Below are 25,170 nucleotides of genomic sequence, written 5' to 3'. Positions count from 1 at the left end.
TACAATCCCTGAAACAATTGTCACGAGTTGGGTTGACACTAACCTGCATATATAGTTTTGCTAGCACTGCCTGCGCACATGCATGGCAGGTAAGACAAGTGAAATGGATTTTGGTTGAGCAGCTTGTAGCATGTAAGTACCTTCTTTTTGAAAGCTCTCAAGTGATTTTGTAGAGGGGGCTAGGGAATAAGCAAAGCTCAATGATGGTAGAGTTTTGGTGACCGTGACAGAGTAGCAGCGAGACTGTGACTGATGGAGACTTGTGAAATTATATATGTAGAAAAGGATTGTAACTTCCTGATCTGTGACTATCCATCTGATGTATGCTTTAGGCTGCCCTTGTGGCATTGCAGGTGAATGGACTACAAGCTTCTTCCGTCAATCATGAGCATTTCCAAACTGTGTTGGCATCAGTAAGACCATCTTTGAGTTACAAAGATCTGGAGGCATATAAAACGCTGCGTGGACATAAAACGAATAATGCTGAAGGTAGCACTTAAATACTATGGCCTATATTAAGGCTAAGAAAAGAAACAAATCCTATTTATTTCAATTTCTCTTTTGTCCTGTTTTTGGGTAAAAAAACTATTTATTGCAAGTTTTTTGTTGTTGTAATATTTAATATGAAGTATTTACAGTACCTATTTCCTGTGCATTGCTTGTTGGCTGCTTTTGTTTCATATATAATTAGCCAGCTTTTTGATGGTGGATTATGTATTTTCATTGCAAATGTAGGCTACCTATAAAAATATACATTTAATAGGCGATAAGATGTTTTTTAATAAGCACCCGTGATAGAAATTCAGCCTTGAAGTCAACATAAGAATGTAAACTAGGGATCATGAAGAGGAATGAAGTACACTATTTTGTAATAAATACTTTATTATAACACACTGTGCAGTTTGAGTACCATACTTTGTGTTACAGAAATAGTGTGCCTGTAACATTTTCATTAATAAAATGTTGCACATACAATAATTTGTAAGAGGAAGGCAGTCAACATTTTGCTGAAACCACAATTGTGTATTTAAAAATAAAACTGCATCTGCCCATAATTTCTAAACCAAATGTAACACTCCTTTTATCCTTCACACAGTTCATAATTTAAGGTATTGGCCAGAGATGTCACTCTTAAAAAACCTTTATAGAAACCTACAATTAATTCTCTTGAAACAATTTACACGCTTACCCAGCTGAAACAATGTTATAAAAGGATATTACAAGCAACAGAGGGGGTCATGGAATTAGCTTTTTGATTGAGACGGTATCACAGGGATGACTTGTTAAAATACCAACCCAATTTATATCGCACTTCAGTTTATTTTAAAAATATAGGTGCACATTTGTCTACATCTGTTTGTCCTTTTTGTTTACACCGTCCCATGCCACAGATGCTTTTATCCAGTCTTAAACATTGCCAGCCTGTTTTGAAAAATATGCATTTAAATGTTGTGATTTTTAAAGAGAACTGTAATTTAAGTGTTTTTAAACGTGCACATTATTTTTCATGTTCCCTTAAATGTACTTTGAAAAAAAAATATTACATGGAATGAAACCTTCATGAAAAAAAGGAATTGGACACATCACGTTCTTCCAGGTACACATAATACACGGTCTAGAAGCTGAAGGTGGCTTCTCTTAACTGTCGATGTACTTGTTACTTTAAATACTCATGTCAAAATACCATACACTGATAGTAACGTTGTCACTATGCTAGTGTAAGGATATTAACAGCAGCCAATAAGTGCAAAGTTAGACAAAAACACTGGTACGGGTATAAAATGCTTGTCAGTTGCTTAATCAGATGAGAAGTAAATGTGTAAACTTAGATCAACATTAATTAATCTACATCATAAAATCAAAAATTTGGCTTTGTACCAAGGTTTGTCTCTTGCTGCAGAGTAATACAAAATACTGTTACAGATAGGAAGCATTAAAATATAGGGTGCTAGTTAAAGCACTTTATAATCTTCTGATGTCTCTCTGCTCACATACGCTATACACAGAGTTAGCACCTTTTATAGTATTTCTCAGTCACAATTGGACATTTTAATCATGCCCTAGCTTGTGACACTACAATGTAAGAGGCTTCACACCTAGGAATTCGGAATGAAAAAGATATTTGAACCACTTCACTTAAAGGTCATGCAATGCTCTGAACGACCTTGGAGCTGTTAACAAACAACAAAAAGCAAGTATCCTGCAAACGGTGATGCGAGTTTCGTGTGGTTGCAGCGAGGCGATATAACCTTTTCCCTGCAGGGTGATCGGCCCCTCCACCATGGAAGGGATTTGTGCATCTAAGCAGGTGTAATGGAACCCAGAAAAAGGATTCCCCCCCCCCCTTTTTTTTTTCCAAACAAAAATACAGATTTAAAAACTTTCAACTAATTCCCACCTTGGTAAAATTGGTGATTTATATAGTATTTGGGTGTTTTTCATCAATATAACTGTACTTCAGCTCAGTGGTGCTCAACTCCAGTCCTCAAGACCTCCAACAGCTCAGGTTAAGGATGTCCCACCTTCAGCACCGGTAGCTCAGAAGCGGTCTTCAATTGAGCCACCTGTGCTGAAACAGGGATATTCTTAAAACCTGAGCTGTTGGGGGAGTCTTGAGAACTGGAGCGGAGCGCCCCTGCTTCAGTGTGGGCTCTGTGTTATGTCATCAAAGCCCCCCAATTATGAGGTATGTGCAAACTTGCTGAAATCTGTAAACAACACTGTAGAAATCGGTAAGTCCATGGTGAAGGGGTTTTTCTCCCCCCACCCCTCTCGCTGACAAATCAAATGAATGGTTCCAACGAGAGTGTGTGCTTCTCTTGAGGTGCGAAACAACGGCACCGCTTCATCAAAAGGGGTTTACGGTTAATGCATATTGCTCTTGTTGTCGGTAAGACCTGGTGTGGAAGTGGTAAGGCAGCAGTCCCGTGGGACTCAGGCACTTGCACAGTTAGCACAGGTTTTGTTCTCCTCTTGCCTGTAACTTTGTATCTGTATGAAACACTTGTACATTCCGTACGTGTTCAGTAGTATATGTCTGGCCTTGGCCTGTACTTCTTCCCACTTTGATGAGCAACCAGGACCTGGGGAAATAAAACAAAAACATTGCTTAGAGCAGCAATAATACTGCCCCTTTTCTTCTTATATGTCACATGCGTTACATGTATAATTCTACATTCTTACCTAAGCTAACAAGAGGGAAGGGGTAGGGAGTGATCAACTAAATCATACTAATTGTAATGTAAATGAATAACAAATGTAAGCGATAATTATCAAGGACAATAGGTGCGACTGTGAATAGAAGTGAATCAGGAAGGCAAAAGGGGCACACAAATGTATGTGCTCCAAAAAGAAAATTCACTTATGTGCACACTATGTGAATTTAAAATGTAACTTTTAATAAGTGTACTTAAAACATATATTACCGTAACACTAAATGTACTAAACCTTAAAAATAAATTAAACAATGTAAACACGTGCAACAGAGTTGTCCTCACATACATGTAACTTCCAGTAAAGAATAATGACTGGAACCTGTTTGGCCAAACAAAGTGCAACCAGGCAAGGTGAGTCAAAGTACCTAGCACTCAGTGGCACTGTAATCAAACAGCCAGAAGCTGCAGCAGGGGTACGGCTACAATATAACCATAAATAGTAATAGTAGTATCGATAGAGCCAGCCCTGCCAACTACACTGTTATAAAATATAGCTATGCTAGTGGAGAAACAGTGACCAACGCTTGCAAATACTAGCACAGTAAGTGAATTAGCCAAATGCTGCAGCAGGGATACGGCTAGAGTATGTCCATAGACAATGATAGTATCCAAAGAGCCAACCCTGCTAGCTACACTATTTTTTATATATATGGCTGTGCTAGTAATAATACTGGTAGTAGCACACTGTATTAAAATAACAATTTTCCCTGACGAAGCTCCATAGTAGGAGGGAAACGCGCGTTGGACGCGTTATGTCACTAGCACCTGTCATGGGGTTATTTTAGTCAGTGTAACTCAGCAGCTACAATGTATCCTTATATTAACCATGGTAACATCATATATTGTTACAGTTTGCAGCTCGAAATGCTGGGAACGTTAGCAACAAATTATCACCAAAAGGAAAAAAAGTGTTGCAAAGATCTTGCTGGGGAAGTCTAAAGGATGCTTAAAAGCATTAAAAATGGCATTGAATTTATTTATTTTTGTTTTTTAAAACAGTCTAATACTGCACTACAAAACTGATTAAAAATAGATTTCACATGTTTTGCTGTTTTAAACACACTGGATTTTCTACTAATTGGGTTTTATAAAAACATTTCTCATTTGAGAGTGAACCTATGTCTTACAAATATAGCACCAGCGTCCTACTAATGGACATGTCCTTGAAAGCAATGTGCAGATGTTATTACTTACTTAGTTGTACACGTATTATGGCAGTAGATTTTCCTGTCGTGAGAGACCAAATGTTGAGGTCTTCTATTGAATAGACATCATCTATTTTCATCAAGTCATCTTTAATTTGATCGACATTTAAATGCTTTGGAACACCTGGGAACTCAAAATAATTTCCAATTAAATTGAAATATTGAAATTGACACAAATAAACACAATTTAGTTTTACTTTAGGTTTAATTGTGACTCTCAGAAGGCAAACAATTACATTTGGGTAGCACAATTGCATATGAAATGCTCTGCCAAACACGTCATACACTCCCTACCGCAGGGGTCCTCAACTCCAGCCTCAGGACCCCCCAACAGGGCAGGTTTTAAGTGTACCCCAGCTTCAGCTGTAGGTGGCTCAGTCACCTGTGCTGAAGCTGGGACTGATGGAGCCACCTGTGCTAAAGATGGAACTGGTTGAGCCACCTGTGTTGTTGGGGGGGGGGGCATTGGGGGGAGTCTGGAGGACTGGAGTTGAACCTGTCCTACCGGATCATTTATGCTTATGCAAAACTCATGACAATTGGTTCTTATCCAGAACAGGTCCCCAATCTCTGGGAATTATTATATATATCTCCCGCCTTAAACCTTTCTCACTGACTGCCCCACACCTCTGGAATGCCCTCCCCTCAGTACCCGACTAGCACCCTCTCTATCCACCTTAAGACCCACTTGCTTAAAGAAACATATGAATAGTACTGTGGATATTCTGAACACATGATACATAAAGCTTGGCCCCCTGCAGACGCACATACCAGGACTCCCTCCTGTCTCTACGTTCTCCCTACCTACCAATTAGACTGTAAGCTCCTCGGGGCAGGGACTCCTCTTCCTTAATGTCTAAAGCACTTATTCCCATGATCTGTTATTTATATTATCTGTTATTTATTTGATTACCACGTGTTTTACTGCTGTGAAGCGCTATTTACATTAATGGCGCTATATAAATAAAGACATACAATACAATAGGACTAACAGCTGGACCTAGTTTATTTACAATGATTATACAAACAATGTGTAAAAGGTACAATCCCACAGATTATTTTTAGGGATCCCCCAGTTACTAACAATGCTAATAGCAAAGGTTTGGCTGCTTTCATTTTTTGGGAAATAAGTTAAAAATTACATTTCTATGGGGCTTCTCAATAGGCAACGGATAACGAAACAATCAAATATTTTATTTCCCTTTATCCCACCCTATCCTTATCAGTGAACCAATAAGGGCAGGGGGTTGGCGCTCTGGCTGTACAAGCACGTCATCACAGCGACATCAAACAGTGACATCACATAGGGGAGCTGCCAGAGTGAATCAAGTCTCACTTAAAAAAATGCAAAAAAAATGCAAAAATTTTTTGCATTGCATATCATTTGCCCAGAGGAGACACCTAAACCAGTCACTGGACTTAGTTCAGTTAGTCTGTTAAAGAGGAAATCCCTCCTAGGACCTATGTGTTTTGCTGACCAACAGCTCTTAAAGCAGGTATGAGATTATATACAATATATACATCAGTTATTGCCTGTCCATGTAATAAATAATGCAACACAAACTTTTAGCAGGCATCAGTTATTGCAATAATAAATGTTATGAATACCTCAGATACACACAGATGTGTATATATACCTATAACAATCCTAACCAATGTTCTGTGCATCATACAGTTTAACACTGAAGGTGCTTGATACTAGATCAACTTCTCCACTTCGCAGCAGAAAATATAACATGGTTTTTACTTGTTTCGTCTCCATATTTTAAAAAACAGTTATCAGCATCAAAATGGAACTAGATATTGGATTTACAAACATTGCTTTATCTAGCCCGTGATTCCTATTAATAAAAAAAGTGATTCATCTTGCTCTAATGGAGCAGTTAATATTTCAAAACTTGCACCTTACTTACCTTCAAGTATTATCAGTATTGTATCCCGCATTATACGTAGGGTGGTAAAGATTACAAGTACAGAAAATATATAGGTGCAGATTGGATCAGCAATTTTGTATTGTGGCTGAAAGATGAGAGCAAATGCATACAATTATTCCGAGATACTATTTACTGACAGGGTATAACAATGTGCTAGTCTGGAATGCAAACTTGTATAGGGTCGAAAGAAAAATACTACTGAAGCAGCCAATATATGCAGCTCATTACTATGCTATGCACAAAGCATGGCTTTATGGACCACTGGCCCATAACCCGTAAAAAATAAACAAAAAAAGGATTGTTTGCGCTCGCTATGGATATTGGTGTTTGACGAGTTATATTGAAAAGAGGGGATTAATGGATAATTATTCAGAGCCCCAAAAAATGTGTTTGGGTCTCCGTTACTAAAGTGGATAAAATGTGCGGCGTGTTTATTTTCTGGAAGAAGGGACAGTTGGTACCCTTTAAAATAGCAAAGTCACTTCCATAGTAACGATGATGCCTTGTACAAGCTGGTGTCATATCCAGGCTTGCCCCTGCAACCAATGGGGTATCTTCAGAGCATCTTTTATTGGCAGTCGGGTTGACTGGTACAGTGCATGCAGCATAGATATTTTATGGTCTGTATCTCAGAATCCATGGCTGGAGTTGTGCGGTTAGTAGTTTTACAGGTTTAGTGGAATATGGCAAAGGACTAACCACTAAAATATAATGGCAATCCTCCCTCCCAATATGATGTCTGCACAGATTTGCAGAAGAGTTAAAGTAGACGGAAGAGGATGTCAGTGGAACGAGCACAAAATGCAGGTTGGGAGGGAACAGGAGGAAGAAGTAGGAAGTGCTTAGTGACCTTTGAGCTCTTGCCACACCATTAGCAAGCAACTCGAGACTCACCATGCCGACTTTCCTGGTAAACAGCAGAGGTGCAAAACATTGACCAAAGATCATAAACCGGGCGAAACAATTGTCATTTTTTAGCCTTTAAAAATAACGGTGACCTAGTCAGTGTTTACAAGTGAGACGCCTTGCATTAAGCCAATATGCATGGATATTTCACTTAATATGCTAATTTGACAAATACTCTCTAAAAATCACTAGATTCACCTTGGCTGTTCAGAACCAGGACCCCTGGCACCGAAGGGGTTAATGCTGAGACTATAAAAAAGGACCCACGAGTCATGGTTTGCTCAGTCTGGCGATATTTTGCCAAAAGCTTGCAAAACCCAAAACTAATTTTACGAAATGATTAGCCCTTTAAGGCATGGCGGAACATCGTGCGAGAAAGCGAAATTGGAAAAGGAAGCCGCTGAAAAGGTTGCGACTGTATTTTGGATAGTTTAGCACATCACTAGTAAACAGTTTGCCTTTTCTCTCCCTGGAAATGAAACAGCAGCTAACATACAAGAACACAACCGAAGTATTACATAGAAACTTAACCCGCCATTAAATGCATTTTCTGTTTAATAAGGCTTTATATTAATTGATGTCAGCATTTTCAAAGTAAAAAGCTCTCACCTTGAATCGGATAATGTACGCAGCTATTAGTACACCAACACTCTGTGCAAGGTCCCCCAATGCATGAACAAATGCAGCTCTAACTGCCAAACTTCCATGGCTGTGGCCTTGATTGGCACGAGGAGAATTTGCTGGGGAACAGTGAGAATGGGAATGGGAATGAGAATGAGGGTGGCCTGCCTGATTCAACAAAAATCCCATTCTGTAAACAATGAAATAAAAAGTTAGCCTCTGAATAAAAAAAAAAAGGAAGGCAGAGAGATATTTACACACAACCACATAACTAGAACAAAATGATTATATGCTGCAAGACAGGAGTGGCCAACAGCAGTCCTCAAGGGCCACCAACAGATCAGGTTTTAAGGATATCTGCGCTTCTGCTCAAGTGGCCCTTGAGGAGCTGGCCACCCCTGCTCTAAGAGGATCATAAATTCTGATGGGGAGGGATTTCCTTCCAATGTTTACATGTATGTCTGGGGCATGATGGTCGCATGTTCTAGACTACAAAAAACACAGAGTACTGTGGCATACAGGAGTAAAGTAAGATCATATGACTATCATTACCCATTTTGCAATATAAAAATAAACAGGTACAATGACATGACTAAATATGGACTGATAGTAATGTAGCACAAGTCAATATTTAGGATGCAAGCTTCTAGTGGGCTGCATCTGTATGTGTTTTTATCTCTCTGCAGCATAGTAAGGGCATTTTAGCAGTGGGTGACCTTTTGCAAATCTGTAAGTAGGTGCAAAATATTGAGGGACAAGGACATGTCCAATTTATTGGCTTGGTTAATTATTTAAAATGCTACACAGTCACAACCTTAATCCCTTTACTGTCAGAGACCTGGGACTCGCTGCAGAGCTCAGGAAGTAAAAGGATAAATTACAAAATTGCCACTTCTGGCTTAATGGATGAGTAATAAAACCCTACATGGCAGAATAGAGAGAGTGAGTCTGTCTGGGCAGGATTGTGACAGTGCACCCCACAGACTGCAGATCTCCAGAGGTTTTATCTACAACTCATGTATGCCTCAGAAATCATTTACTTCAAAATTGCACTTGCCTAAAAAGGGTGCTGATGCAAAGGCTGTGACTGCAGAGACCCCCAATACACACGTTTTCAACCCAATACTCAGGGAACTCAAGTCAGACTATTGTTTGAGGATAACCAGCCAGGTACAACAGGGTTGTACTCCGGAGTCGGATGATGAAATAAGGTGGTTTATTTGACCAACGTGTTTGGTCCTTAACAGGACCCCTGAAAAAGACCCAGTTAAGGACCAAATGTTGCTCAAATAAACAACGTTATTTCCTCATCCTAATCTGGAGTACTACTCATTTGGTTCCTTGTATGCTATAGTGCTGTTTGATCGGTTGTGGCAAGTCTGGAATCCTCTGATTTAAAAAAAAAATTATTTTAGCAATTCTGTGTATTTTGTCTATAGGATTGTGCAGGTATTGGATATCATTGAGGATAACCACACTATACATATATAAACCCACACAACATGCGAGAGTGTTTTCCAATCTCTACTCAAGACCTGAATCTATAAAGCAGGGGTGGACAACTCCAGTCCTCAAGGGCACCAACAGTTCAGGTTCTCAGGATATCCCTGTGTTCAGCACATGTGGCTGTCATAATTGAGCTACCTGTGCTGAAGCAGGGATATCCTGAGAACCTGACCTGTTGGTGTCCTTTGATATAAATCTTCACGCTCTAATTAAAACCCTTTAACACACTGATCTCCAGTTGCTCCATCCAACATCGTGTTTGGCTTGTGTGTACAACAGAGCTCATGCGTTTGAATGATTTTATTGCATGAACAACCAGCATTGATAAGTACAGTTTGTATAAATTATTACACCTCTTCAGTACAGTATATTAAAACTTACATGATATTTACGGCAACACCCACAGCTGCAGTTATAAGCATTACATCGCCGTTAATTTCATAGTCCATATGAATGGTGCGTTGAATTGCTTCATACAACAAAAATGCTGTGAGTACGTAAACCAGTAACACGCTGATAATAGCTGACAAAACCTCTGTGATGGGGAGAAAAAAAAAAACTATTTTTATACATAGACCATTTAGAATAAACTCAAATGTTATACTTAAAGGGTCCCCCTCCTTGGATCAAAGTGAACTAATATGAAAGGAGTCACATCTGGGTAATTGATTCACTTTTTACTCAAATCGGAAACCTGTAAGTCTTTTCAAATCCGTAAATTGTCAACATGGTGAGCTGAGACTTGGGAGGGGGCTTGATTACCCCTGGCTGATTTCTTTTGAGGGATATATGGAACACACAAGATGGCGCTCAATACCTAAACACAGTGAATAATATAATATATAAACACTTAATGGAAAAACTATGTATATAAATGTGAAGGTAAACACAAAATACAAAGTAAAAATAAAGACACTCAAACCCTTAGACGGACTGTTTCAAGGTCCACACGAAACATAGGAAGAAAAAACCAGGGGAGCGTAGATACCTTTAAAAAGAAAAAAAGACAAACATAGTGCAACCTGTAGCAAAATATGTTATAAGGAGCTCCCAGCTGGGCACCACATACTAAGGCCAATGCCTAATGGGATATATCAGCAGGAACAATTCGGAGGAGATAATCTTTAGAAAAGAGAAGCACACATGCAGTATCCAATAAAATACAGTTTATCCAAAAAAGATAAAAGTGGAGGCTTACAGAATCCCAATGGGAAAACAGCATTGACGGTGGTGATCTCAAGACCACATCACAGCGTCTCTGTGTCAGCAAACCGCCACGGTACACTTCAGCCTGGAGCCGTCTCGTCACTTCCGGTCTTGGGGCCGTCACGTCACTTCCGGTTGCGTCGCCGGTAGGAAAACAGCTACGGATACCCAGGCACTCTCTCCTTCTTGATTAAGAGGTCACGCTCAACGCGTTTCGCCGTTCTTGCAGACGGCTTCGTCAAGAAGGAGAGAGTGCCTGGGTATCCGTAGCTGTTTTCCTACCGGCGGCGCAACCGGAAGTGACGTGACGGCCCCAAGACCGGTTTGCTGACACAGAGACGCTGTGATGTGGTCTTGAGATCACCACCGTCAATGCTGTTTTCCCATTGGGATTCTGTAAGCCTCCACTTTTATCTTTTTTGGATAAACTGTATTTTATTGGATACTGCATGTGTGCTTCTCTTTTCTAAAGATTATCTCCTCCGAATTGTTCCTGCTGATATATCCCATTAGGCATTGGCCTTAGTATGTGGTGCCCAGCTGGGAGCTCCTTATAACATATTTTGCTACAGGTTGCACTATGTTTGTCTTTTTTTCTTTTTAAAGGTATCTACGCTCCCCTGGTTTTTTCTTCTTTTGAGGGATGTCACTGTGTTAACCATGTGTTTGTAGAGGCAAAGTCCATCTCTCCCACTGTTATTTTTATTGGTTCTAAAGGGCGGTGGGATACGGGTAAACACACAAATCGACAAACACTTCCCCATTCAGAGGCTCATAAAATATGTAATGTGGCATCAATTTCCAGAGAAACAAAAGAAGCCAATATTTCCTTATAGCATGGTTATTAGTATATGGAAGCCAACTAGATTTTCATTGTTAACCAAAGGGATTTTTGGGGGCCGGCGGTGGGATTGCACCTGTATAGGTTCTCCCTATCGTGGGATTTATTTACATTGTTTCTGGCAGAGATCTATTTATTGACATTGGTCTGAAGACACAGGTAACCTGGGATAAAACAAGAGTTCACTATTTCACTTCCCTGTTCTCTCAACAACAAAAAAAACTCCCTTCTATAATACTACAGAATATGCAGCCTTGTACAAAAACTGCCTGGCACATGTTCCTACAATTTAATTCTTGGTGCACTAGGAGATAAAGCAACTTTCCCATGGTCACGAGGGGCCCAACACTGGGATTTGACAAGGTTCACATACTTCACAGGCAGTGACATTACCACTTAACTCCTCGTTCCAAAGCATTCCATTGTGGAGATTAAAAAAAAAAAAACACCATGACTATATCTTAATGCTGTTGTCCCAATATACTTATTGTACTTGGTCACACCAAGTGGAGCAGAACAGAAATTAAATTCTAAGGCGCGGGGAAAAAGTTTCAGGAGAGGAGAATCCCGCATGTGCAGCCAACACAACGTAGGCAAACAAACACTTTCTCCATTTAATGTGACCGCCAAGAACAGTGGAAAGACAAAGTTTCAGGTCCCATATGGACCTTTCATCAGACCCGACACATTGTCTTCCGCTGTTCTTGGTTATCACATTAAATGGAAAATTGCATTATGAACTTGTGAGTAGAGCACTACCTTTGTATCTCTGTCTTAGGCTGCGCTTCTAAAGTGCTGGCTACGGCGACTGAAGTTGCGCTGCAGCAAGTACATGCAGTCCGTCGCGGGTGCCCATAATGGGCGCGACCGCGCTGCAGAGCGACGGAGTGGTCGCCGGTAGTCAAAGGATTTTCACTTTTTCGGCGATTGCCTCGTGACGTCAGCAGCACGTGAGTGGTTCAGCCAGTGAGGACGAACCGCTCATGGTCACGCCTCCACCACGCCCCCTGCCGCCCTCCCTTGGTCTTCTGCACAAGAGTGCAGGAATCGCAATAGCAATGGCTGACACCACGCGTTGCGTAGCCAGCACTATAAGCGCAGCCTTAGAGGAGACCTGTACAACAAATTCACAATGCACAACTAATATTTTATATTTATAGTAAGTATAAATGGGATTTATTGCAACATTTGGTAGGAATAGGTTGTGTGTCAGTCTTAGAATATAGTCATACAGAGTCCTAGCAAGCTCAAAACCCAAATCCACATACATACAGTCATTTGGAGTGCTATTGGGTTTGTGACAAATGTATACAAGAAACAAAAAAAGACCCCCATTGCTACATTCAACTTCAATTTATTTAGTACATTAAAATGTATGCCATCTATATGAATTCATAAATATAGGTCATTTAGTTAAATACTTTGGGCGAAATATTTTAAACCTACAACCACGTCAATGTAGACCCATTTCAGTAAGTCCTACACCTCCAATATCATACTGTCTTATGTATTTCTTCCACTGATTAAAGCGGGGGTCCCCAACTAGTGCCCAGGCACGACAGCGCCCAAGCCTTTTGTGGGTGCCCGCGGCTGACTGGCCAACCAGATAATACGGTGTAGGTCAGGGGTCTCCAACACGCTGATCGCGAGCTACCAGTAGCTTACTGGCTGCCACTGATTAGCTGGCCACAGTGCCCCCGACAGCTGCTGCATGTCTCTCTTGTGCACTGGAAGCCTCCCCCTGAGGCAAGTGTATTTTGTGTGTGCGCATATTGGTTGGTGCCGCTACTCTCTCCTGAACTCTTAAGTATACCCAAAAAGGTTGTGGACCCCTGGATTACAGAGACAAGCACAAGACTGTGAATATATGAATATTCACCTCGTACAACACTTCATGATGGGACACCAATGGAATTCAAAACATACCTAAACGATGAAATCCAAAAGTGAAATGTTTGTTTGGAGACTTTTCAGACAGCCACAACGCAAGCAACGTCAAAACAATACTACTGAGGTCAGTGAGCATGTGTAGTGCATCCGTCATGATTGCAAGGCTGTTGGCAACATATCCACCTATAATAAAAAAGGATTAAGTCAGGAACTCCCATACAAATTATTCATGCAATTACTTTTAATGCAACTAGCTTTACAAACATGTCACTACATAATGTGATTATGAAAGAGACAAATTGTAAGGGCTACAATGAAGAGCAATATGTTGAAGGCACTCGACTGGAAAGGGTTAAGAACCGCAGGCAAGTTAACCTTTTTGATAGACAGAAAACAGTATAATTATTAATTCTTTCCGCATCTACGTGTACAGAAAAAAGTTCAATGTTCACTCCTGTTCTACACATTTATCATAAAATAAGAACGAGATTGAGGTTGCTCCTCTTGGCTTATTCCCAATAACATTTGTAACACCTCAGAAATAAACCCTTGACATATGATAATGAATAAATAAAAAAATGACCTATGCTGTACAATTACAATTGTTACTAGCACATTGGGAGTTTCCATGGAACAAATTGTACTTTAGCAGCAGATACATATTTGTAACTGTACAGAAATATCATTTGAGGTGATGGGTCACAAGAGACAAATTAGACAATTGTGTTGTGTTGAGGGGGGGGGAAGACTACTTCTCACTTGCAATGTCATTGCTGACATGGCAAGCTTACCAACATCTTCATTAAATAAGAGCTGAGAGATGATATTACAAATTCTGGGAGCCCCGGCTGTTACAAGGTTGTGGTTAAGGTGTCCTACTTTATAGAGCCAACTGCTCTACTAGTTATTAAAACCTGCCCGAGCAAGTCACAGTTTAATATTGCACCATGTTACCTTGGGGCAGGGATGCGCAAACAGGTAAGAGTGGCGGTTAGAGGCCCCACGTTCTTCCCCAAGGCATTTAAATTAAATGTCGGGGGACCGCGCGAGGTCTCTGTAACGCACTTACCTTGATTCAGCCGGCTTCGGGCAAAGCGGCGCCAAATGACGCCGCGAGGTCATGTCATTTGACGCCCGTTGCCACGGCGTCATCACGACACCAGCACAAAGGGGGGGGGGGGGGGGGCGCAAGCACTGGGTGAGAACAGGCAAGGGGGGACGCAGGACCAAAAAGGTTTGCACTCCCCTGCCTTAAGGAGTCCTGAAGTCCCCCCCTAACAGGTCAGGTTTTCTGGATATCCCAGCTTCAGCACAGGTGGCCCAATCAGTCCCTGCTTCAGCACAGACTGACCCACCTGTGCTGAAGCAGGGATATCCTGAAATGTTGGGGGGACTTGACCACTGGAGTTGAGCACCATCTTATACATTTGGGTAATGCTTAAACATCTCCTCCCCCCCCCCCTCCCCCCTCTCACAGGTGTTGCCCCCCACAAGTTAACAGGATCACTACACACATCCCCCATCCAACAGAAAACCTATGAGGGATCCCCCCTTCCCATGTCACCGCACGTGTCCGGCAGCAGCTCACCCACAAGTTCCCCCAGCATGAAGAGCAGGTAGAGGCCCCCGGCCAGGCACAGACGCCTCTTCACCCTCCCCTGCTTGCTCCTCTCCTTCTCCTGGCTGCACTTCTCGCACGGTTCGGCCTTGGCCCTGGGCTGCGAGTTGTCCCGGTCCAGTAGGGACTCGTCGTCCGACGAACCGCTGGGGGGGTGCCGGCCGTTGGCGGCGGTGTCCCGGTTCCCCCCAGGCTCCTCGTCCCCCGCCACCAATACCCTCAGCTTATTAAACCGGGGCAGCTCGTCCTCGCCGCCCGCCACCGCCGCCTCCCCTTCATCGTCCGACAGGTCGTCGCTCAGGTACGGGGGTTCGCCGCCGCCTCTCCGGAGCACCGAGCTCACCGCGCTCCACCAGGCGCGAGGCCGCGACATGGCAGCACCGGAGACCGTGCGAGCTCTGTGCTGGCTCTCCCACCCGCGGGCGCCTCGCGCTCTGCGCGCGCAGCCCCCAAACAGTGTGTCACGTGACAGCACGCGCAGCCCCAAACAGTGTGTCACGTGGCAGCGCGCGCAACCCTTCTCCTTTCCCCCTGCTGCGTCATGTGACCCCGGGCAGGTGATTCAGACTTTGCTACATTGTGAAATGTCTACCTAGGAGGGGCTGCTATACACCCCCCACCCACACCCACACCCACACATACACCCCACACCCCCACCCACACATACACCCCCCACCCACACATACACCCACACATACACCCCCCACCCACACCCACACATACACCCCACACCCCCACCCACACATACACCCCCCACCCACACATACACCCCCCACCCACACCCACACATACACCCCCCACCCACACCCACACATACACCCACACATACACCCCCACCCACACATACACCCCCCACCCACACCCACACCCACACCCCCCACCCACACCCACACCCACACCCACACATACACCCACACATACACCCCCACCCACACATACACCCCCCACCCACACATACACCCCCCACCCCCACGCACACATACACCCACACATACACATTAAATATAGATCTATATATTTACTCAAAGCAGGCTATATATGATTGTACACGCATACATTACATACACACATGTATAGTCACTTATGTATACTGTAGCGTGTGTGTGTGTGTGTGTTCATCAGAGAAGAGATCAGTGTATCTCGAAAGCTCGCACAAATAAAAGCATTTTGTTAGCTACAGAACGGTATCGTCTATTCATTTTTGATATATATATATATATATATATATATATATATATATATATATAATGTGTGTGAAACAATGGAAGAGAACTAAAGGAACAAAATATGATGTAGTACACTTTATTATAAGAACAAGATTAAAAACTATATTTATATAGGGATGCATTTATACTCAGACATAGCATACCTATATATATATTTGTATGGGAGAAAAAGTTTTTTTTTTTTTTTTTTTTTTAAATAACAAGCTTTATTAACAACAACTCTGCCTGAGCAAGAGGGACACACTGAGAGCAGTAGTGAGAAAGTGGAGGAGCTACTTCCGGGTTCTGTGCATGAAGACACAGCAGCCCCTGGTGGGATCACGTGCCCTAGGCTGAGTCTGGCTGCTGTCAGCTGGATGAGCACCCCCTGCACAGAGTCAGATCTGGAGGTGTGTGCTAGCTGCTTTTCATGGAGGAAGAAGGGAAGAGTGATGGGATAGCAGGAGGCAGCAACAGACTGACCCTAATGCACAATGCTGCAGGTATGTGTGTCCTGCATATTAATCATAGTGGCTGTTTAATCATGCATGCCTCATATGCCACAAACTGGTTTTATATACACTTTACACACTTCGTCACATGCTTTCTTATTAAATCCTTCAAGTTATCTACTTTGGGGAGATATTGATGTAAAAATATTGCAGGGGCACTTAAAATGGCCACCTCCTGAATTAGACAATTTTTAAAAGATTGCTTAATGACTCCGCTCTGACATGTGCCATTAAATCGTAATTGCTGCTGCAGTCTTTGGGTATAGTCTCCTGGCAGTAGCAGTAATTACTGTATTAATATCCTGTAATATTGCTACATCCTTCTTTTTACAATGGGTCGTCCAGCTTTGGAAAGTTAGTAAACGTTTTATATTTAGAACACATTAAAAAGATGTCACAATGCTGGACACCTTTTGTACATTTCATATATGCAGTATGTTGCTGAGTGTGATGTGTATATATCGTAAATCTGTGTGCACAAGTTACTGCTTTAAAACAGTTGTCTGTAATTTTATAACATAAGCAAACAAGATTAGGGGTGCTCAAGTACCCCCAACAGGCCAGGTTTTCAGTATATCCCAGCTTTAGCACAGATTGAGCCACCTGTGCTGAAACAAGGACTGATTGAGCCACCTGTGCTGAAGCTGGGATATCCTGAAAACCTGACCTGTTGGGGATACTTGAGGACTGGAGTTGAGACCCCCTTTTTTAGAGCATAATATGTCTTGTATGCATGTCAAAAAACACACCCCCTTATTTTTTTTTTATATATATATAATTCTATCACTTTTTGTACTAGTTAGGCAGCCTAGAGGCCTTGCCCTGTGCTTCACTTTATGGCTTATTGCAAAATTTCCCAACCTGGGGGTCTCAGAATGACAGGAGGAACATGGACACAGAGAAAGTGACAGAAGGGAGGTTCCCAGCACTCCATAAGCAAGATATAGATATACACACATTCAATTTTAGGTTTAAATTCTGTCACCTTTTACAAACCTTCATTGACTAGTATTGAGTGCAGCCAATAGGGGTTTATTTTCTTTTTCTTGTGTATCATATTTTCAATGTTTCAATAAACTTTTCATGTTACCACACTCTAATTTAATCAAAATACAATTGGCCACGCTCAGCAGCACTCCTTTTGAGATATATAATATATGAATATGATGTGATGGGTTCTGGGGTTCGAGCTTGCTGGGATTGTGTTTGTGTTCATTTTAATATTTCAACTGGCAACAGCTGTTTGGAGATTAGTGGCCCCTCCTCACAGGGTTTAAGCTCACCCCTTCCCCACTTTTTAAAGTAGGGAAGGTTCCCCCCTCCCTCCCCCCCCCCCATTTTGCTGTATGGACAGGCCCACTGCACTCTTTTACCTCTGTTGGAGGGAGAATTACAAGTTTCACAGTTTAGTGTTAGGACCTGCACATTTGGTTACGCCTTGACGTGGCTTGCAGGCTTATAGCGCTTTGGCCAAAGGGTTTAACTAAATGATCCTTACACATAAAAGGTTGGACATCTTTTTAGATGGGAAAGGTATACAGGGATATACCAAATAAGTATACATGGGAAGGATGTTGATCCAGGGATTAATCCGATTGCCAATTCTTGGAGTCAGGAAGGAATTAATTTTTCCCCTTAATGGGGTTTTTTGTTTGCCTTCCTCTGGATCAATAAGTTAGTATAGATATAGGATAAAGTATCTGTTGTCTAAATTTAGCATAGGTTGAACTTGATGGACCTACGTCTTTTTTCAACCTCATCTACTATGTAACTACTATGTAACTATATGAGAATATTGTTATTGAAGTATTTAACTATTTACTATGTATTTTGTCACATTGGATGTAGCATTGGGCTTTTCTGTCTTTTTTGTTGTACACACTCTAATTTATCCAACTTTATGTGGATTTCCAGCAGGCGCAAGCAATGATACGATCGATGAAGGATTGGCAGAAGAACCGATAACGCTAAACTCGAGAGCTGTGGAGCAATTGAGTGAAGGCCTCATTACTCACTATTTGCCTAATCTCCAGGCTTCAAAGCTGTCCTTACAGGAACTCACGTATGTAAAATGAATATAAACTATCAACATGGCATCATTCAACAAATTATTTATTTGTTTACACAGTTTGTCATATATTCAAGGTTATTGTTAGATTTTACAAAGACACACAACCCCTGCAAGCTCAGAACCCCACAACCACACCAGATACGTTTGTGTCAAAGGGAGTGCTGCAGGTGAACAATGGTTTGGTTTGGAGGTTTGTGACCCCTCCTCCCTGATTTTAGGATCACTTGTTCCACTTTTAACTGGCAGGCCTTGTTATGCACCTGTGAATGAGCAGTCTATGAAGACTGTTCTCCCTCCAGTAGAGAGGCTAGGAGAGCTTTTGCGGGTGCAGTAGTGTTAGGACTTGCAAAAGAGGGGATACCTTGGCGTGCTTTGCAGGCTTAAAATGCTTTGGCCAAAGAATTGTTGACTAAATGACGCACACTTCTGAAAAGAAAAACAGATCAGTATTTAATGATATAATTTGTCATATTGGATGTAGCACTGAGGGTTCTTGTCTTTTTATTATTGCTAGATTTGCCATTTTAATAGAGTATGTCCAGGAAACACACAGGCTCATAAATTGTTGCTCTTATTTTTTTTTTATAAATGATGTTTGGTGTTCCTATACTCTTCTAAACTCCAGAATCATGTCAAATGAAACCTGCCTTTGGGCACAGGCCCTTGACTAGTTGCCTAAATTGATTTTTATTTTGCCGCGCTTTTCCCCCTGTCATAATCGGCATTGTACATCTTCTCCACAGAGAGAAATCGTTTTTTTTATGCTTGGAGTAAAGATTTTGAGATCCTCTAGTGATGCTTGGATGCATAAAAGACCTATAATGGCGCTTGAATGACAATCCAACTGTGATTAGACTAATCAGAAAACAAACCCATATGTGGATTGTCCACCAGAAGTCTGTTCAGGTGTTGAATTGTTTCTGAAGTTTCTCTTAGCGATCATCCAGTCATGAGTACATGTGAAAGATAAGAGAAAAGGACAAAAACATGCAACAACAGTGTATTATCTTCTGGCAAGCAGTGTAAAGATGATAGGGCAGCAAGAAGGAAAAAACTGCAGTGCTTGTTGAAAAGCTCCTAACGGCTGCAATTTAATGGTATATAGAAAAAAACAATAAAACTTGCTGCAATGAAAAATAATAAGCAGTGAAAGTGAGCTGTACTGGTCACATCAGCTCAAATAGATCCATATGGATCAACTCTCCAGCTAGTTCAAATTCGAATCCTACTTGCGCTAGGTCACTAGGACTTGCGCCTTGTAAGTAGGAGTCTTTAGACAGGAATCGCCCCGACTGTCCCTCTGTGCATGGGTAATGAAATTCCTCCCACAACCTTCCCGGTAGGCCTAACCACCCACCCGGGGGCAATTGCCCATTCACCCACCCCCTATACCCCCAGCAAACTAGGTACTCGAGTTTAACCCCTTAGCAGATGCAGACAGTCCAAGGCCCTCTATGTGGGCAGGATATGTGTTCATGGTCCACAAGTTGAAGAGACCTCATATGGATACTCAGGATTGCCAAACCGTGCTCTTCTTTGAGCAGTGTTAAATGTCTGCATCATCTTAAACTGCGGTTGTATCATATGATGCACATTTGCTTATTAATGTTGTTTATTCCCTCTTGGGTATTTACTACTCATGACGAAAATTACTTTTCTGTTTGGGTTAGGTTGTTTATGGCTTCATTCGTTATTTTAATTGGCTTGTCTCGTCTTGCTAAGCACAATAAAGGACACGGATTGAGGAATATACAGTATCGCAAAATGTAGACCTACATTATATATATTTTTTTTTAATTCAGTTTTCTGAAGCCGGGTGTCGCCAGGTTCTGTCCTTAGCTCTAGAAGCTTCCAGTTTAGGACGCCAGTAAAGGGGAATAAAAAAAAAATGTCAGCTGGGGTCGTCAATTGAAAGTTACGACTTCAGTTCCAGTGATATTGCAACATTCTATTGCAGCGGTGCGCAAACTGGGGGGCGCGTGATTGTCTGGGGGGGCGGGGTTTACAGAGGCCCTGCGCGCTTCCCGAAGACACTTAAATTAAGTACCGGGGAAGCGGCGAAGGCCTCTGTAAACTGCACTTACCTTGGATCCGGCGGCTTCTGGAGACGTGTCACCATGGCAACGTGGCGTCAAATGACGCCGCGAGGTAATGTGACGTCATGTTGCCATGGCAACGTGACGTGCAGACGCCGGAGCCAAGGTAAGAGGGGGGGGGGGGGTTGCAAAGAGAGAACAGCCGGCAGGGTGCGCAGGGAAAAAAAGATTGCGCTCCCCTGTTCTATTGGGTTGTTGAATTGAGGCCGACCCATCGGCCATGTTGTTTCCACCACGGTCAAAACTAAAATCGAGTGACAAGCTGTTTTGTAGGACACAAAATGGCCGTGGGGGTCAGCTTTGCCTCTGTCAGGCCAACAACAAGCTGCCACATCATCGGCTTTCTGTTGGTGACCCTGGCGGCCATGCGTGTAGTTTTCTCAAACAAAGTACAAAAACCTTTTTTAGAGCTCTGGTCGCTCGGGAACTGGGGTTTCCTCAAAGGCCAGGGAACCGTGGATCAACTCTGAGGGACCCCACTGGTTCAGATAAGCTAGAGAAAAAAAAACCCTTCATATTTGGGGGGGGGGGGGGGGGTTGCTGCTTTAAGAGACAAAGAGAAAAGGATTGTTGCTTTTAAAAGTAATAGCAAAGGAGGGAGTTGGGGTAGGGGGGTATGACGCCTTGTATTGAACCAACAAGTAGTTGATATGTTACAAGCTTTCCAACCTCTCAGGGTCAGGGTTACCCGATGAAGGACCCTGAGGTTGGAAAGCTTGTAACGTATCAGCTGCTGTACATGTTGGTCCAATACAAAGTATCATTCCCCCTACTCCCTCTCCCTCCTGTGTTACTACATGGAAGAACGAACCATCACGGTGTCCCACCCGTGTTTGCCTGCTTTTAAAAACTTATTTTGCTCCATCTCCCTTCCCTCTTCCTTTTTTTTATTTTTTTTTGGTCTTCTGTTTCAATTCACTGCATGTTCTTATCACTTGGGTTCTAATTTTGCTGTATTTTTTTTGTTTTCCAGGCAAAATCAGGTGGTATTACTAGACACACTCGACCAAGAGATCTCAAAATTTAAAGAGTGTAATTCCATTCTTGATATCAATGCTTTGGTGAGTAAAGACAATTAAACGTTTGTTATACATTTGAAAAAAAAAATCTAATACATTTCTTAACGGGGGGGGAGAGAGGGGGGGGGGAGAGAGGGGGGGGGGAGAGAGAGGGGGGGGGGGAGAGAGGGGGGGGGGAGAGAGGGGGGGGGGGAGAGAGGGGGGGGGGGAGAGGGAAGCAGAGAGTCCCCGGAGCTGAAATGAAATCAGTTCAGGGGACTCCCTGCTTCCCATCCACAAAATAAAAAAAATGTGTCAGAAGAGGACCTCCTCCTTTAAAATGATATATTTTATTTTGTACATATAATTTACATATTTGTTCGCATGTACATACCACTAGTTAAAGCAGTGAAGTGCGGACTAAACAAAATAATGCATTTATTTGCCTCTCTAGGATCACCTGCCCTAACTGGTTATATCAGGAACCACCGATGAAATCTGTGTATTCCTCTCTCATGCCTTACTTCTATTTATGGAACACATGTATAATGTTTAAGAAAGCTGTAGCCACTTCTTCTGCTCAAGGACAGCTTCCATCTCTGTTTTCTGCTGATTTTTAGTATCAGAAACCATAATCACAGTAGTGCTGTCGGAGATTTTGTGTAGGCCACATTCCATGGAAAGTGCTTTAACTTGAATTCCCTTTTACGATCCATATGTGTTTTTTTTTTTTTTTTTTGTTTTCCCCAAGTTTTCAGAAGCTAAGTATTACCACAACAAGTTAGTGAATATTAGGAAAGAAATGATGATGCTTCATGACAAGACATCGAAATTAAAAGTACGTAGTGGTTTTTATTGGTTTTTTTTTTTAATTATGGTTTTCTTTTAATTTATTTTTTGGGGGGGGGGAAATGTATGTAGAAATGAGTATCAATACAATGTAATAAAATAATAGATTATAATTAGTTCTGTTTTATAGTGGAGTATAAACCGTATCTTCGCATAGAAGAATGAAAAATAATAATATAATGTAAAAAGGATTTAATTCTCCATGGAAAGCAGATTGTGATGGTAGGGGTAGCATGGCATGCATAAAGCCTGCTGGTTGCCCCTACCTGTCAAGATGGCAGCCTGTTATGGCCATCTTAAGTAGCCAAAATGGCTGCCAGCTATGCACTGTAATTCCCTCAAATCAAATAGTTTTTTTTTCCATGTATTACCTCCTCCTCATTCCCGCCTACAATACTTCTCCGGTGCTGCCCCCTCTCTCTGGAATTCCCTACCATGCACCGTCAGACTCTTCCCCCAGCATTCAGACATTCAAAAACTCCATGAAAGGCTTCCTTTAAAAAGGTTAGTTATCTGGCAACCCCCCTAACATACACCCTACCTAAACCTATTGGAATCAGCTGTGCAGCTGGACCAAACTCCATGCCACCTGACACCACCAAACCTTAACAGGACCAGCTATGCATCTGAACTAAACTCCAACCTGAGACACACTCCGTCCCACCTACAATGTAAGCTCTCACGAGCGAGGCTCTCGTATACATTTTGTATCTGTTTGCACTTGTCTGTCCTTTTTTTGTTTTGATATGTAATTTTACATCTCTCGGTATCCCCCCCCCCCCCCCCCCCCATTGTACCGCGCTGCGGAATCTGCTGGCGTTTTTATGAATCAATCAACCATAACCATCATTAATCTCCTTTTTTTCAGATTTATTATTCAGCACAGGTGATTGCTCAGAATAGTTGTTAACACGTTTTTTTTTTCTTCCACTTTCTGCAGAGAAGAGCATTGAAATTGCAGCAAAAGAAGCAGGAGGAGAATCTCAAAGAAGAACAGCAACGAGAACGGGAGCTTGAAAGAGAGAGACAGCTGACGGCTAAGCCAGCAAAACGGACATGAGAAGCATGCAGTCTTCCGTTCTTGGATGGCTGGACTGCTTTAGTCCTTAATCCAGGGCTGGCCAACTCCAATCCACAAGGGCTACCAACAGGTCACGTTTTCAGGATATCCCTGCTTCAGCACAGGTGGCTCAATCAGTCCCAGCTTCAACACAGGTGGCTTAATCAGTGGCTCTGTCTTTGACTGAGTCACTTCTTGAGCTACCTGTGCTGAAGCAGGGATATCCTGAAAACCTGACCTGTTGGTAGCCCTTGAGGACTGGGGTTGTCTACCCCTGTCTTAATCCTATCAAGGAAAATGTTCTCGATGTTTGTTTGGAAGAAGACAGAATGCCTTTCTACTCAATGCTATGCATTTATATTGAGAATGTTAAGTTTAAAGCTTGAAGATGACTAGACTCCAATTTTAGGTGTTTTTATTATTTTTAACATGTTGATTTACTTTCCTGTTACAGTGTAAGCAGTTTTTGTTTGTTGTTTTTCCGCAGACCAGTGCGTGACTTAATAATTACTCCCAAGAACAGCTGCAACATGTTCAAATCACATTTTTCATTCTGCTGTGTTCTGTCCGTCCAAGGCCCTTATTCTGTAGGCTCCGATGCTGCCAATCTGACTTCAATTGGGGTTTTCCATGCGATATGGACCTTAGAGAATAAGGGCCCAAGTGTGTAGGGTCCTTTTTAGTACTGACGTGTCTTGTGGAAGGATATGAAATTCTGTATATTGTATCCTCCTTCAGTACTAGTGGCTTACAGAGCCTGCAATGCATTGTGCTGTATCACAGACCGGTCAGTGAAGCGTATGCATATAGCTAGAATAGCAATGGCCTACAAGGATTAGGTGGCATAACATGAATTCCTTTCTATGATTTCCAAGAGCAGGATTATCTGTTTTATCACTTCAAACCTTGAGCTAAAATGAAAAGGCTGAATGAGTTAAATATTTGAATGTAGGTTGAGGAAAATAAAAATACTGCAGAAGTCCCAGCTGCCAATCTCTATCACTGCTGAAGTATTCACATCTCTAAGCATTGCCATTTAATGTAGCGCAATTTTGCATATTGGCCCTTATTTACTAAACGATGCTGTTCCATAAGACCCCTTACAGCCCATTCCCTTATTGTACTGGACCATAGGATGTCTTCAGGTGCCAGACAGGTAGCTTGTGGAGTTGCATTACTTAGTACACCTGGGCCATTGTGTTTACACCATGTCTTGCGCCAGGGATGCGCAAACTGGGAGACGCAGCTTAGAAACTTTGCACACCCCTGTCTTATACAATAGCTGGATATAACTTTTCCAAGGAGGAATTTGCTTTGATTTACAGTTTAACATCTTTCATTTTTGTAATAGTGTTTCCTGACTTGTTTAGTTCTTCGAGAGTGTACTGGGGAAATGACTCCTGTGTACTCATTTATAAACACGTTTATATGCATTCA

The 25,170-nt window shown here is 42.1% G+C and overlaps 3 protein-coding genes across 6 annotated transcripts in view; 2 read left to right on the top strand and 1 right to left on the bottom strand.

Annotated features, from left to right (window-relative positions):
• The window catches only part of AFG2B (AAA ATPase AFG2B), an 11,608-nt gene extending 9,767 nt beyond the window's left edge, over window positions 1-1,841 (top strand). Inside the window, exon 9 of the mRNA XM_075575616.1 lies at window positions 333-1,841. Within this exon, the coding sequence (XP_075431731.1) occupies window positions 333-500 (168 nt within the window). The 3' untranslated portion in view covers window positions 501-1,841. The remainder of the gene's footprint in view (window positions 1-332) is intronic.
• On the bottom strand, window positions 865-15,419 carry SLC30A4 (solute carrier family 30 member 4). Of its 2 annotated transcripts, none has more exons than XM_075575618.1 (7): window positions 14,913-15,415; window positions 13,361-13,507; window positions 9,769-9,922; window positions 7,870-8,071; window positions 6,334-6,439; window positions 4,410-4,544; window positions 865-3,083 (listed from the first exon to the last, which is right to left on the bottom strand). In XM_075575618.1, exons 1-7 carry the CDS (start codon window positions 15,313-15,315, stop codon window positions 2,935-2,937), a joined length of 1,296 nt encoding a protein of 431 aa, XP_075431733.1. In that variant the 5' UTR covers window positions 15,316-15,415; the 3' UTR covers window positions 865-2,934. The 2 variants fall into 2 exon arrangements, 1 of the variants encoding a protein (XP_075431733.1); XR_012788907.1 differs by having other exon boundaries at window positions 2,943-3,083; window positions 4,410-4,551; window positions 14,913-15,419.
• Window positions 15,401-25,170, top strand: BLOC1S6 (biogenesis of lysosomal organelles complex 1 subunit 6). 3 transcript variants are annotated; one of them, XM_075575620.1, is made up of 7 exons: window positions 15,401-15,499; window positions 16,373-16,650; window positions 18,574-18,721; window positions 21,800-21,887; window positions 22,576-22,662; window positions 23,121-23,177; window positions 23,614-23,721. In XM_075575620.1, exons 2-6 carry the CDS (start codon window positions 16,578-16,580, stop codon window positions 23,157-23,159), a joined length of 435 nt encoding a protein of 144 aa, XP_075431735.1. In that variant the 5' UTR covers window positions 15,401-15,499; window positions 16,373-16,577; the 3' UTR covers window positions 23,160-23,177; window positions 23,614-23,721. The 3 variants fall into 3 exon arrangements, with proteins under 3 accessions (XP_075431735.1, XP_075431736.1, XP_075431734.1); XM_075575619.1 differs by lacking the exon at window positions 23,121-23,177 and having other exon boundaries at window positions 15,404-15,499; window positions 23,614-25,170; XM_075575621.1 differs by lacking the exons at window positions 22,576-22,662; window positions 23,121-23,177 and having other exon boundaries at window positions 23,614-25,170.

Source organism: Ascaphus truei, chromosome 18 (genome assembly GCF_040206685.1).
Source record: "Ascaphus truei isolate aAscTru1 chromosome 18, aAscTru1.hap1, whole genome shotgun sequence".
Classification (NCBI taxonomy): Eukaryota; Metazoa; Chordata; class Amphibia; order Anura; family Ascaphidae; genus Ascaphus; species Ascaphus truei.
Note: the sequence above shows the minus strand (reverse complement) of the source record. Positions and strands in the feature narration are given on the sequence as shown.

Coding starts and splice junctions, on each gene's coding strand:
- BLOC1S6 (XM_075575619.1), top strand. CDS start 16,578: ATGGAGGAAGAAGGGAAGAGTGATGGGATAGCAGGAGGCAGCAACAGA. Junction 16,651..18,573: donor CCTAATGCACAATGCTGCAG/GTATGTGTGTCC, acceptor GTGGATTTCCAG/CAGGCGCAAGCAATGATACG. Junction 18,722..21,799: donor CTGTCCTTACAGGAACTCAC/GTATGTAAAATG, acceptor TTTGTTTTCCAG/GCAAAATCAGGTGGTATTAC.
- SLC30A4 (XM_075575618.1), bottom strand. CDS start 15,315: ATGTCGCGGCCTCGCGCCTGGTGGAGCGCGGTGAGCTCGGTGCTCCGG. Junction 13,508..14,912: donor CATGCTGGGGGAACTTGTGG/GTGAGCTGCTGC, acceptor TTTTTATTATAG/GTGGATATGTTGCCAACAGC. Junction 3,084..4,409: donor CATAATACGTGTACAACTAA/GTAAGTAATAAC, acceptor TTATTTCCCCAG/GTCCTGGTTGCTCATCAAAG.